The sequence below is a fragment of the Eretmochelys imbricata genome, chromosome 1 (genome assembly GCF_965152235.1).
Source record: "Eretmochelys imbricata isolate rEreImb1 chromosome 1, rEreImb1.hap1, whole genome shotgun sequence".
In the NCBI taxonomy this organism is placed as follows: domain Eukaryota; kingdom Metazoa; phylum Chordata; order Testudines; family Cheloniidae; genus Eretmochelys; species Eretmochelys imbricata.
In genome coordinates, this window is record NC_135572.1 from 98,013,447 (window position 1) to 98,027,538 (window position 14,092).

Here is a 14,092-nt window from a genome sequence, read left to right on the forward strand (position 1 = left end):
CTCCCACCACGACATCACCTTTGTTGCCCACTCTTCTAAACTTAATCCAGAGACACTCAGGTTTTTCTGCAGTTTCATACTTGAGCTCTGAGCAATCATACTGCTCCCTCACATACAGTGCAACTCCCCCACCTTTTCTGCTCTGCCTGTCCTTCCTGAACAGTTTATATCCATTCATGACAGTATTCCAGTCATGTGAGTTATCCCACCAAGTCTCTGTTATTCCAATAACATCATAATTTCTTGACTGTGCCAGGACTTCCAGGTCTCCCTGCTTGTTTCCCAGGCTTCTTGCATTTGTGTATAGGCACTTAAGATAACTCGTAGATCGTCCCTCTTTCTCAGTATGAGGCAGGAGCCCTGCCCTCTTGCGCGCTCCTGCTTCCTCCCGGTATCCCACTTCCCCACTTACCTCAGGGCTTTGGTCTCCTTCCCCCGGTGAACCTACTTTAAAGCCCTCCTCACTAGGTTAGCCAGCCTGCTTGCAAAGATGCTTTTCCCTCTCTTCGTTAGGTGGAGCCCGTCTCTACCTAGCACTCCTCCTTCTTGGAACACCATCCCATGGTCAAAGAATCCAAAGCCTTCTCTCCGACACCACCTGAGTAGCCGTTCGTTGACTTCCACGATTCGACTGTCTCTACCCAGGCCTTTTCCTTCCATGGGGAGGATGGACGAGAACACCACTTGCGCCTCGAACTCCTTTATCCTTCTTCCCAGAGCCGCGTAGTCTGCAGCGATCTGCTCAAGGTCATTCTTGGCAGTATCATTGGTTGATTCTTCTATTTGCATTAAACTTTTTTCAGCATCAAGGGCTGCTCTCCCCTTGTTTCCTTTGCATAGCCTCTTGTACGAAACAATGGTTTCTACTGTGAGGTCAGCAGCAGAAGTAAAGGGAACTTTATAACCATGCTATGCAGAAGAAAGTTACCAAAATAGTAGGAAAAGTGGGACAATTTACAATGCAATATTAAAACTAAATTACATTTATAAAATTTAGATCAAGATTGGTCTTTAACTAAGTCTGTCTTATTTAAAAACCAACTCCACACTGCCCCTTATTCATAGAATGCACTCCTTGAAGTTATCTGTTAGGCCTCTATCCTCTCCTCCTTAAAATCCATCCTAAAAACTCACCCCTCTTGTGATATTGACAGGATAGCTGAATTTATTTGAAAAGAAGCAAAAATTGCAAGATGATTTGGAACGATCAGAAATTATCAACTTGTGCAGTAGCTTAACTATATAACCACAATATTTCTTTATTTCTTTGTTACACCTATTCTCTCTTCCCCGCTTGTAGATCCTATTGCAATTCACATTAATAACAACAGTAATAAAATAAAGCCCTTGCATGTAACTACCCACTAAAGCAATATTACTGCTTTTAAATTTTTTCACTTTCCACTTTTGCTTCATCTCTTGTCAACCCTCCACAATGGCTGAGGCTACCTACTGCTTCAAGGTTACTGAAAGCCTTTGGCTGGCTGCTTACCTAGAGTTCAAAGGCTAACATACAAGTTGAAGTGATATTCCTTGCATTTTCTCACCATTACCCTCTTCTTACTCTCCCTGCTTTAAACTGTTAACTCATGTCTTGCCTATGTTAGATTGAAGTTCTCATGGCAAAGAACATCTTACTGTTTATAAACCATCAATTAAACTTACAGAGCTGTATCTAGCAAGTGCCCAATCACCACAGTGTCTAGGCACGATATGATATTTTAAATAATAAATAGTATTATAATATTCTGCATTCTATCTGCTCCAATAAGAGCTTTTTGCCATTCTGATGACTGACAGGTGCTAACAGTAGCAGTGCCTTTCATATTGGTTCCAAAATACATTCAAGAAGGGACAGTGGAAGGTAACAAATAGGGCTTTTAAAATTGCAGGAGGTGATGCTGATGTGGCACAGGAACAATGCTGCTAAACAGAAAAATCTTATTTAAGTTTTCATTTAGTTCTGTTAACCTCATTTGCAAGCTACATGATCAGTGAACACAGTCCAGAATACTGATTCCTGTAGGATGTTGCTAATACTTAATATATACTACCTTAGAAAATCTGGCCATGTGAGCTTGTTGTTCAGCTTCTAGGAGGGACTTGGTGAGCTGTAACTGCTCCTTCAACTTATCGATCTCATCCTGTAATTTATCTGTCTTTGCTTTCTTCTTTTGTTCTGCTTGAAAGAAATATACATTTGCAAAATGTTAATTATATTTTTGGGAAATGAGATTTTTCCTACAGATGTCTTTCTTCGATGCTTCTCCAACCTTTTCATTCTGTGAACCACTACTCTCACAGATCATCTTTCCTCCCAATATCACAATTCCTCATAGATTGCTTCTCAAAATAATACATTCTCTGGACTACTAGAATAAGATCCATGGGCCATAGGTTGACAGCCATTGTCTTATTGAAAATATAGCATGTGAAATAAGCTTATGAAATATTTAATATTAAAAATGAACTAATTTGACATAGATAATCTAATTTCAACATGTTTTATAGGAATGTAAGGGGCAGAAGGTCAAAGGAGGAATGAAAGGCATGACTCCCAAATATATAATTCTGCAAGATTCATTAAAGGATGTTAATTAGTCAATTTCTTTATCAGTCCATATAGAGATACAACTTTGATTATTCAACCAGGGTGCTAAACTCAGCAATCCAGTATAATAATCGTTGTTACACTACTTTATTTGGTAGATTATTGTAAAATAATTTTCTTAAAAACAATACTGCAGATCAGGAAGTGGAATTATATCAGGATACCTGCACTTCAAATTGTTCAAGGCATGTGGCCTTTGGTCTTGTGACTCACAACATTAAATATGCATGAGTTAGCAATTCAGTATACATGGTTAGAGGTGTATGGTAAAGAGACTTTGTCAGGTTGCTTCAGAGGAATTTGCATGTACAGAGTACTGCTACATTTTTATTCTTGTCAGCATAAATGATGAATTTAGGGATTTTCTTCTTTGCCTCTTCTGCTTTGTGTCAACTGAAGAATATTTATAGTGTGAAAGACATTCTTCATATTTTTGCTTGTTTTACCCCAATATATTTTTCTCACCATGTGTGTGATTCATTGTTGCTGGGAGCTGGTGTTCTTTAGCAATGGGAAAGGTGTTAGGGGACGAAAGTGGGGGATGGTGAGCCAGAGAGGTTGGCAATGGAGCAGGAGCAGCTGGATAGCGGTGGTCAGGAAGCAAGAGCAGCAGGGAGCAAGAGAAATGGGCTAGGGGGAATGATATAGGATGGAGACAGGGTTTGAACACTAGCCTGAGAGGCCAATAAAATAGCAGTAGTTGAAGGAACTGAAAGATATGTTGGTAAACTGGTAGAGGAAAGCAGCTATGATGTGCTTGGAAAAGGAGGGTAATGGGAGGAATGGCAGCCAATTGAGCTGGATTCATTCTGTATTAGCAAGAAGAATTACTGTGTGAGGGGAGTGCTCCAACTCTCTGAATACTTAGGGTATGTCTACACTGCAATAAGACACCCACAGCTGTGCCAGCTGGCTTGGGCTTGTGGGGCTCGGGCTAAGGGGCTGTTTAATTGTAGTATAGATGTTCAGGCTCAGGCTGGAATCTGGGCTCTAGGATCCTTCCCACGCATAGGGTCCTAGAGCCCGATCTCCAGCCCAAACCTGAACATCTACACCGCAATTAAACATCCCCTTAGACTGAGCTCCTTAGCCAGCTGTGGATTTTTAACTGCTGAGTAGACACATTCACAGTTACTCCCATTGTTCTGCTATGTACTCAGATACTGCAGTGATGGGCAAACTTATAAAAACCTAGATAGATTGATAAAGTGGCATGTCAAGATTAAAGATGGATACATTTTTGAGTGTACATTTTAAACAATTTTTTGACAGTGACCCTTAAAATGAAATTCTGGGAACAGAAGTTTCACCTATCTAATCTAAACAAATTCATAAGTTTCCCTATAACTATCACATTGTACTATCACTATTAATTTATTGTGGGCCTGATCCAACTCTTGCTAACTTCACTGGAGGTGGAGTGGATCCTATAATGATAACAAAACTTTTTTTATAAAATGTACTTTTCCATGGTACATCCTGTTCAGTGGCAATACCACCCACATTTTCACAGTTTTCAAATACTCAGAGGAAGCCATTGCTCTGAATTCTGCCACTGGCAAAGATATTCAGCAGGAACTCAGTTTGAAAAATGATTCTAAACATGGCAGCATGCTATTCCATGTTTATAATCTTTCAGTGAAATAACTGCCATATCACATTTGGTCAGTTTACGTGATCTGTCTGTCGAATGTACAAACTCACTCTGGGGCTTATAAGTCAAATGGCTTCCTTCTGGGTCACACAAAATCCAAATTGCATATCCTGAATATATTTTACATATTTCTATATCACCTTAACTTTCCTGATAGTGTGAAAGTACTCACCAGTGTGAGATTCTTCCTTATGGCGTCGTTGCATATGACTTTGTAGAAAGGAATAGTTCATAAAAGCCTTATCACAAAACTGACACTACAAAATACAGATAGATATTTGTCTTAGGTAACAACATTAAGTGCTGGTTTTTTTAATTATAACAGTTAACATTTTTTGAATTAGCCTATTACATTTCTCTGTACAGTAGCCCATTCTTGTACATGGCAACACTGTGATACTGATTTGAATTCCAACATTATTCAATTTAAATCACATAGCATGCTGGTGATAACCGATGAAATATTCAAGCTTGAGTAGTAATGTTAGGAATCATATCATCTGTAAGATTAAGCCACTAGAAAGTGATAAGGTCATAGACACTTGAGAATGTCTGGCATTCTAGTCAAGACAAGACGATGATTGACAATATTGTGAGAAAAGACACAAACACACTTTCTAATTAATGTTATAATTAGAGTGGAAAACAAGTTTAAATTATTACCCTTATTATCACTCACTCTTAACTTTAAAATAAAATCTCCATTTGGGCTGAAATGCTCCAAGTTTGGTTTTAAAAAACGTGAATTACGAGGAATATCCATGCCACTATTTTGGATTACAAAAACTGAAAAGAAAAATACATGTACTTTCCCATTGTGAAATTGTATTGCCACACTTTCTCTCCTTCCAATATATATAACTCAACAATAGCTGAACGGAGAAATTTGGCATTTAACAGTGCACACTTTGAACTATATATCCATGTTGGGATGGGGGGAGTGGGAGGTTGAATCATAAAATACCATAGGTCATCCAGGCAATGTGGTTGTGTAAGATTACTTGTGCTTTGTAGAGTCTAGTTTTAAATGTGCCAAGAAATGGGGATTCCATCCCTACTTTTGATAAATTATTATATATGAATACCTTCTTTTACTATGCTAAAATTCTTCCATTCTGCATATTGTTATCGGGACACATCCCACCCCTTAATCTATGGTTGCCAACTTTATAATGTTTTAAAACTGGACACTCCAGCAAGAGTGCCAGAACATCCCCCACTCAGCCCTCTTCCCCCGCCCCAGACCCTACTCCTGCCCCACCTCTTCACCCCCGCCCCCAAGACACCGCACCCCATTCACTTCTCTTCCTCTCTCCCCCCGTCACTCACTGCTTTTCCCCTCTGCCCAGGTCGGAAGGGACTCACCAGTGGAGCCAGGCTGGGAGTTGCAGTCGCCCAATGCAGATAGGAGGCGGCCCTGGCTGAATAGGGGCTGGCATGGGTAATCATCCAGCACCTCCCTGCCTCCCCAGCCTGCAGTAACTGGACTTTCCTGTCAAAAACTGGACACCTGGCAACCCTACCCTAATCACGAGACAGTCAAGGCATATCTCTATTATGGCTCTGATCCTGCATCAGGTTCCACTAATGCGGAGTTCCATTGACTTTAGCAGATTCTAATGCAGGATCAGGGCCCTAGCCTTTTCTCATAAATCAATCTCCCCAGCCCTCAAAGGTCTTCTGTAGCTCATTCACCCTCCTCTGAATTAATAAAATTCCCAGAAAGTAAAAGCAATTCCAGGTGTGATGGTGCCAGAGCTATGTAAATATTTATTAGCTCCCATCCCAGAATACAATGTTTGCAGCACAAAATTGCATTGACTTTTTGTTTCCTTCCCATATTATACTGAAAACTCTGATGAAATTTGAAGAAACCTACTATCCTTAGACATTTTTAGCATTACTGCTTTTCAGGACACTTAGAAAGGGAATGAGATAAGGAAAAGTAGAGTTGTGGGGGGAATCATGCTGGAGAGAATAATAGGGAGGAGGAGCTGGAGCAAGAAAGGGGGACAGTTGCAGATAAATAAAAGCAATGTTTATTAGGATCCAAAGTAATAACAAAATACAGCAAAAACTCACTGATTCATATACCACAAACCTTAAAGAATCTGCCTCGCACCCAACCTTTCAGGACAAATATAACAGCAGAGGAGGTAGTAAGGTGCCGAATTACATACTTCGTTTTTTTATACAAAATATACTACAGAACATTTACACATTCTTTATGATTTGTCCTGCCTCTAATGGTGTGTATTTAACACATTCGTTTACACTCATCTTTTATAAATGTAGATATGAATTTTATCAAATTTGGATCCTGTTGGTATATTTTAAAGCTTTTTAATTCATCCTTAAAGTACATTTTGCTCATTTTAAGAGTACATGAACAAAATGTACAGCTGTTGAAAGTGATTGACCAGGTTGTGAATCAAAACCCCTCATTTCTTCATAAGGTCTGATGGCTAACTATCCTTGGCTATCGTATATGTTTTAAAACATACAAATCTGCTTGAGGGAGCCACAACTGCACACTTAAGTCAGTCAGTCACACTGATGTGATATGAATGTAAAAGACAATTTCAAACTTGCACAGCAGATTTAAAATCTGTTCATTATAGCCAAATTCCCAGGTCTCATCTAGAATTTAAAATTCTACTACTGATGGCTAGTGTGATATTAAATATACATGTCTTGCAACCACCACTAAAACCATTAATAATTAAGTTACATTTTGTTGGATACATGCAAGGAAGTACTGACATAAAACCTAGATAGAGAAGGTATAGTATGGCAGCAAAGCAAAGAACCATCGGGGATCTTACACTGTAACAGATTGCGCATGATTTATGGTATTAAATTGGCTGTGAAATACTATTATCCATTCAAGCACTAAACTCATGTAGTAGAAGCAAGCTCTTATTCAACAATTAACACATGGAATGTTTATACTATGTGCCTATTACTGGTGACAATATTCCTCTAACTATTTTTCATAGTATTAAATACAAAAAAAGCTTTTATGTAACATTAAGACCTTGTGAAAATCATCACAATATGAGAAATTCAAATATAGTAGAAAGCTGACATTCCTTCATGAAGAAAGACATTATTTGAGTTTTTGAGCCTTAAAATGATCACACCTTAACAGCAATTCCATTTGACAGTTCCTATTTTTATAGTTTTCACTTGTTCTGAAGGTGGATTACAGATATTAAACTTAAAACTCAAAACTCAATTACTGTGCATCACATTGAAAATAAAGTGCACATGCATTAAGAAAGGCAAGTGACTGTTTACAGCCTTGCTCATAAAGGGGCCAAAGCTTTAACGGGCATGGAACCTGAACTACCCACTGCACAAGACTAGCAAAAACCCTATTGTCTGGCACTCCGGGACAGCCAAATGTTTAATACAGACAAGTGATATGTAATTGTTGGCTATGAGACAGCCTGCACTTACAAATACTAGAAATGGATAACATGGAGTCCTCCAAGTTCAGACCCAAAATGCTCACACCATTTTACAGATATTATTCAATATCATTTTCTGAACTCACCCCTCACTAAATATGTCTAATTCTTAGAGATAATAATTTACTCCAAAGCATAAAAGGGGGAGAAAGAACTTTTTATTTTATATGACCTTAAATGGAAAATGAGACAAATGCCACTGAACAGAAGAAGGAAGATGAACTATAATCCAAGCCCAGTATTTTGCTTGATTCTTCTTCTGGCTCCACTCAGCCAGATAGGGCCTAAGTGTATTTTGAAGAGAATGCACATATTTGTGCTCTCAAATACAATAAGGGGATTACTTGACATTCAGTTGAGTTTACAATTCAACTGATGCAAGGGCTCACTCTGTTTCCATTTTCAACCCAGGTCAGATACTCTGGTCAAACAAGAAATCTAGAGCTTTTGAAATGCAAATCACATCAGCAGCTTCTCCTTAAGGCCCCGATCCTGCAGCTGAATCCACAAGGACCCTGCATTTGCACTGTGTCCTAATGAATTCTGCCCACATGGATACCATTACAAGACCGGGGCCTAAGTGAGGGAAACATACAACAAATAGCATAATTTGTTTTTAAAAATACAGAATTTTGGACAAAAAATATATCTTCCTACTGGACCACTGAATGTAAGATGGAATTTTTCCTTAGTCAAGACATCTTAGAGAAACAAAACTTTACCTAGCCCACTGACATGCTGATGTTCCCTCTAATCAGGGTTGAAACACGTTGGTGGTACAGCATGGGAAAGCTTGCATTGCTCCTACCTATGCTGTACCTATTATTTGGATAAACAGAACTTTGACTTTCAGGAGTGTCAGGCTAGAGCATCTTTCAGTAGAGTTAAATCAACTTTAAATACACACACAAAGTTGGCCCAAGGTCATGTTTGCCAAGTTTAAGCCCAGTATAGTCTTTAAATTTCAGAACACTTTTAAGGCAGTTATAAATTCCCAAAATAGTTGCTGGGGAAAAAAAATGAGAAAGCTGATACACCCTTAAACTGTTAATTTTTCTAAGACTTAATGTGCCCTATTCTCCTTTGTCTGCCTTCCACCTTACCTAATCATTTGCTTCAGAGTCCCTTTAGGGATGTCACACAGGATGGTGAAATGAACACAAGCCTGAAAAAAGCTCATGGGTAAATAGGATGAGCTGGAAATCAAACGCCTCCTCTCTAAAGCTGTATGAGATTCTGGCCCCACAGTGCTGGGAATGAAACCGCAGCCTCTGGGGTATTTTGATGGGGACAAAGAACAAGGAGTACTTGTGGCACCTTAGAGGCTAACAAATTTATTTGAGCAGAGGTGCCACAAGTACTCCTCCTCCTTTTTGCTGATACAGACGAACACGGGCTACCACTCTGAAACTTGATGGGAAAAGGACGGGGCGAGGGGGGGGGAGCATATCCGCAAGGTAAGGAAGGTCCCTGCCCGCCCTGCGGTTGCACCGCGGGTCTCACCTGGTGATAGCTGGCTCTAGCCTCCAGCATCATCTGCTGGGTGCTGATCATCTTCTTCCGCTGCCTGCACTCCTCCTTCAGCAGCTTCATCTCCTGGGCGCGCCGGGCCGCCTCCTTGCCCACCTCGCCGAGCTGGGCGTCGGCCGCCCGCAGCGCCTGCTCGCGGCCCCGCAGCTGGGCGCCCAGGTGCTGCTGGCAGTGCAGCAGGTACTCGATGGAGAGCTGCGCCAGGCGCACCAGCTTGAGCAGCAGCGGGTCGGCGGGGCCCTGGCAGTGCGGGCAGCGCAGCCGCTCGGCGCTGCAGAAAGTGACGTGGCCCAGGTGCTCCTGCAGGGCCGCCACGTCCAGCTCGCCCGCCACCCGCTCCACGTCCACGGCGCTCAGCCGGCGCCAGTCCGGGCTCCCGCGCCGCGGCCGGAACTGGAAGGCGGGTAGGGGGCCCGACGCGGCGGCGCTGCCCATCCCGGCCGGGCTGCAGGGGGAGCGGGAGGCACCGCTGGGCGCGGGGCCCCGAGTCCTGCCACCAGGCGTCCGGCCCCGGCCTCAGGCTCCGACCGTGCGCCGGGCTGCGGAGCCCGGAGCCCCCGCCCCGGCCGCTCGGCGTCTGCCGCGTTGCTATGGCAGCTGCGGGGAGAGAGCGAGAGTGAGACGCCTGGTACCTCCCCCGCCCCCCATCCACACACACTTCACTTCCTCACCCCCCTTCCCTTCCTCATTCCCCCATCCCAAACACCTTCCCACCCGACCCCCCCTTCGCTTCCTCATTCCCCCATCCCAAACACCTTCCCACCCGCACCCACCAGACCCCCCTTCACTTCCTCATCCCCCATCCCAAACACCTTCCCACCCCTGCGGCCTCACCCCCCCTTCACTTCCTCATTCCCCCATCCCAAACACCTTCCCACCCGCACCCACCAGACCCCCCTTCACTTCCTCATTCCCCCATCCCAAACACCTTTCCACCCCCACAGCTTCACCCCCCTTCACTTCCTCATCCCCCTTCCCAAACACCTTCCCATCCCCACCCACCTGACCCCTACCCTTGTTCACACCGCCTCACTCCCTCATCCATACACACTGCACCGCCTCACTCCCCTCGTCCCCAAACACCTCACCACCTCACTCACCCATCCGTAACCACCTCACCCCCATACTCCTTATCCTCCCATCTTCAAACACCTCCTCATCCCCATACCCCTCACTGCCTCACTCTTCCATCCCCAAACACCTCACCCCATCCTCACCACTCTATCCCCAAACACTTTGTCCCCCCCACACCATCCTTCCTCACCCCCGAACACCTTGCACCCCTGCATACACAACCCCTCCCATATACACCTCAGCTTCTCATTCTTACAGTCATTTCCAAACACATTCCATATCACCCCCTCCCCAGACACCCCTACACAACTCATATTGTATACACACCCCACTGTACACCCTCCTCATCCTCACAGTCACCCCTGTATCCTATACACATTCCACATAGCATTCACCCCACAAACACATCCTACATTTCTTCCCCTCCAGCCATTTCCTATGAACATCACACAACCCCTTCCAGTACACCTCACCCACTAGTCATACGTTTCACATCTCCCATTTCCAGTATACACCCTTGTATAATTCATCCCCATATATGACATATACAACCAAAATCTACTCCCATACACATAAAATGCACATCTACTGCCATACAGAAGGACAGAGAGAGCACATGCGTGCACACACGAGATTAGGGTCTTGTTTTTATTCAAAGTTGCACAGGTTTAATTAAAGGTGTGATTTTTTTTAAACCAATTCGGGTAAACCAGATAGTTTATGTAAGTGCTTCATTTGTTCAATCAATATTAAACCAAGTTTAGGAGTGTTCACACAGGGTTTTGAACTGGTTTAAATAAGGCCTGGTCTATGCTACAAACTTAGACTGACGTAAGTTGCCCTGCGTTGACCTATTCCTGCATGTATCTACACTCAAATTTGTCTTCAGCCAACTCCAGCGATGCAGTAAAACCACCTCCCCAAATGGTATAGAGCAGGGGTGGGCAAACTTTTTGGCCCGAGGGCCACATCTGGGAATAGAAATTGTATGGCAGGCCATGAATGCTCACAAAATTGGGGTTGGAGTGTGTGTGTGGGGGGGGGGTGAGGGCTCTCGTTGGGGGTGTGGGCTCTGGGGTGGGGCTGGGGATTTGAGGTTTGAGGTACAGGAGGTGGGTTTGAGGTACAGGAGGGTGCTCTGGGCTGGGATCAAGGGGAGCACAATAGATCCAGTACTGCGCTGCAGTCCTGACACTTCTACAAGGAATTGCATGCCATACTATGTGGAGATCCCACTAGCATCCAGCAGACCACTGTGGATATCTTTGAGGAACCTGAGACAGAGACCTCTGCAGTGAACACCAAGGAGGAGTAGGAGGGAAGATGCAGTGGGTGACTCCAGCCATGCCACGAGCTGGTACCTGTTTGAGACCGTGCCACAATCTAACCAGTCCCACCAGGTAAAATGCAGATGAGCCTGATCAAGGGGAAGGGAACTTGCGTAAGTGTGTAAGGCAAAATGCATACACGTTTAAATTTAAAGATGACACTCAGTCTATCCCCAAGTTAACAAGAGAAAGATATCGACTTTTCATTGTTTTATTTGTAGGAGAAGAGGTAGGGGTACAACAAACAGAGCAGAGTTGCATCTGATTTTCATTCCCCTGTTGGTTAGGCTGGGGAGGGAGGGATGTAGAGCACTTCATGTGCATAGGGATGTTCCTTTTATCCACCAGAGAGATCTTGATGAAACTTTCATGGAGATACTCCACAATCTTCTCCGGAAGATTTCTAGAGATGGCTGCCTTATTTCTTCTTCCATGATAGGGCACTTTCTTATGCCACTCTGTGATGAGTTTGGCTAGCACCATTGCAGTAAACAGGCTAATGGCATACAGGCCTGGGCGGGTTCAGAACGTCAGCAACTGTGCTCTCTGTGCCTTTGTTACCCTGAGGAGTGAGATATCAGCTAAGATCACCAGAACCTGTGGAAAATAGTGCCAATATTCAGTGCCATTGCTCTATACTCATACCCATGGAATAGGGACTGAAATTTTATAGCTTCGTGGAACAGAAAATCCTTCCCACCTTGCCCTTGGTGGGCTGTATTCATCATGGCTGGGGCTGGAGAGCAGTGCTATGCAGAGGTGTTCTAAAGCTGAAGTGTTAATAAGCATTTCTTATTAAAAGTGTTTTTGGGAGTAACGGAAGGGAGTTTTGAAATTTAGCTTTCCCTTATGATTGTAAATCCTGGAGTACATGTGTCTGTTTTTATCAGCAGCTTCTGGCAGGGCGGCCTTAAGGGGAGCCCTCTCCCCATCTGCAGAATTCCTGACCCTGATGAGGAGGAGAAAGGTGAAAGAGGACATGTTCTGCAAGATCCTGCAAGCCAGTGCTGCAACAGACTGTGAACAAAGGGCTTGGAGGGCCAATATTACTGATACCATGGAAAAAAGACAGAGAAGACAGACCCAGAAGTCCCACCAGGACATAATGAGTCTTCTCAGGCTGCAAACCCAAATGCTGCAGACTGTGATGGACCCGCAGGTTTAAAAATCTTGGACTCTCCACCTATTTCAGTCCTTGAAGAACTCCGTGGTCGCCGCCCCCATGCTCCAACATACCATGTGGCATTATATGGCACATTGTTACCCTTGCTACTCCAAGCTGGGGACAGCAAGGAAAACCACAGCTTCACATACACTGACCTGTGAGGACTACGGTTCATGTATGTGTAGCCACAACTGTCTACATTTGTGCACTGAAGTGGACATACATGTTTACTTCCTTTTTAATAGTAAATTTTCAGCCCAATAAGTTATGTTAAAAATGTGGATAGCATCACCTGTGGGGTTTATCGCACACTGATTTTCTATGCTGTTCCCCCACCCCCCCATTCAATAAAGTTCTAATTTTGGATTATCAAATCATCTTTCTTGCATCACAACAAATATTGTAGAATGCATAGTGATACGCAAAGCAAACTACTTATAAATACGCACCAAACACCACATAATTCATAGCTTCAGGAAAACACCCAGTCATATTTATAAATGTACAGTAAGCACTATACAGTTCTTAGCAACATCCAGAGCTCCAGGCACAGAGAACACTGTCCACCAGAGAACACTACTGTGGCTGGCCATTAAAATGCTCTGTCAAAACCTCCCTCAATTGCATAGCTCTATGTTGAGCTCTTGTAATAGTTCTTGTGTTTGGCTATTCAGAGTCAGCAGACAGCCATTCCCCCTTCAGCCTATATCTGGCATCAGCTTTTTCCCTTTGCCTCACAGATATGCAGGACAAAACAGGAAGCTATAACCATTGGGATATTTTTCTTACTGAGAATCAATCTAGTGACTAAAGCAAGCACTGCCAGCATCTCTTCAATCTGCCAATAGCACGTTCAACAGTCATTCTGCACCTGCTGAGCTGTTAGCTGCACCTTGCCGTGGCCAATTAATAGCTTCATGAGCCAAGGGAGCAAAGTGCAGACTGTCCCCCCTAGAAACAGTATCGGCATTTCAGTATAGCCAATGGTAATTCTTTGGTCAGGAAAGCCAGCAGGTTTCTGAACAGTCCCGTGTTCTTAAAGATATGAGTTCTTAAAGACTGAGATTTTCATATGAGTGAAGCATCCCCAGAGATCTGCCAACAGTTGTATAACCATAGAAAAATAACCCTTTCTGTTGATGTACTCTGTGGCAAGGTGGGTTGGTGTCAAAATAGGGATATGTATGTCTCTATCATCCTACCAGTTCAGGAACCCCACTGTTGCACATTGTTGAGTGTCACTGTCCTTTGTAGCAG

The 14,092-nt window shown here is 43.4% G+C and overlaps 1 protein-coding gene across 1 annotated transcript in view; it reads right to left on the reverse strand.

Annotated features, from left to right (window-relative positions):
• DZIP1 (DAZ interacting zinc finger protein 1) overlaps positions 1-9,703 on the reverse strand; it is a 71,796-nt gene extending 62,093 nt beyond the window's left edge. The window contains exons 1-3 of the mRNA XM_077807041.1: positions 9,242-9,703; positions 4,438-4,522; positions 2,055-2,182 (exon numbers count right to left, since the gene is read on the reverse strand). Coding sequence (XP_077663167.1) covers positions 2,055-2,182; positions 4,438-4,522; positions 9,242-9,703 — 675 coding nt within the window. The remainder of the gene's footprint in view (positions 1-2,054; positions 2,183-4,437; positions 4,523-9,241) is intronic.
• Positions 9,704-14,092: the final 4,389 nt, after the last annotated feature.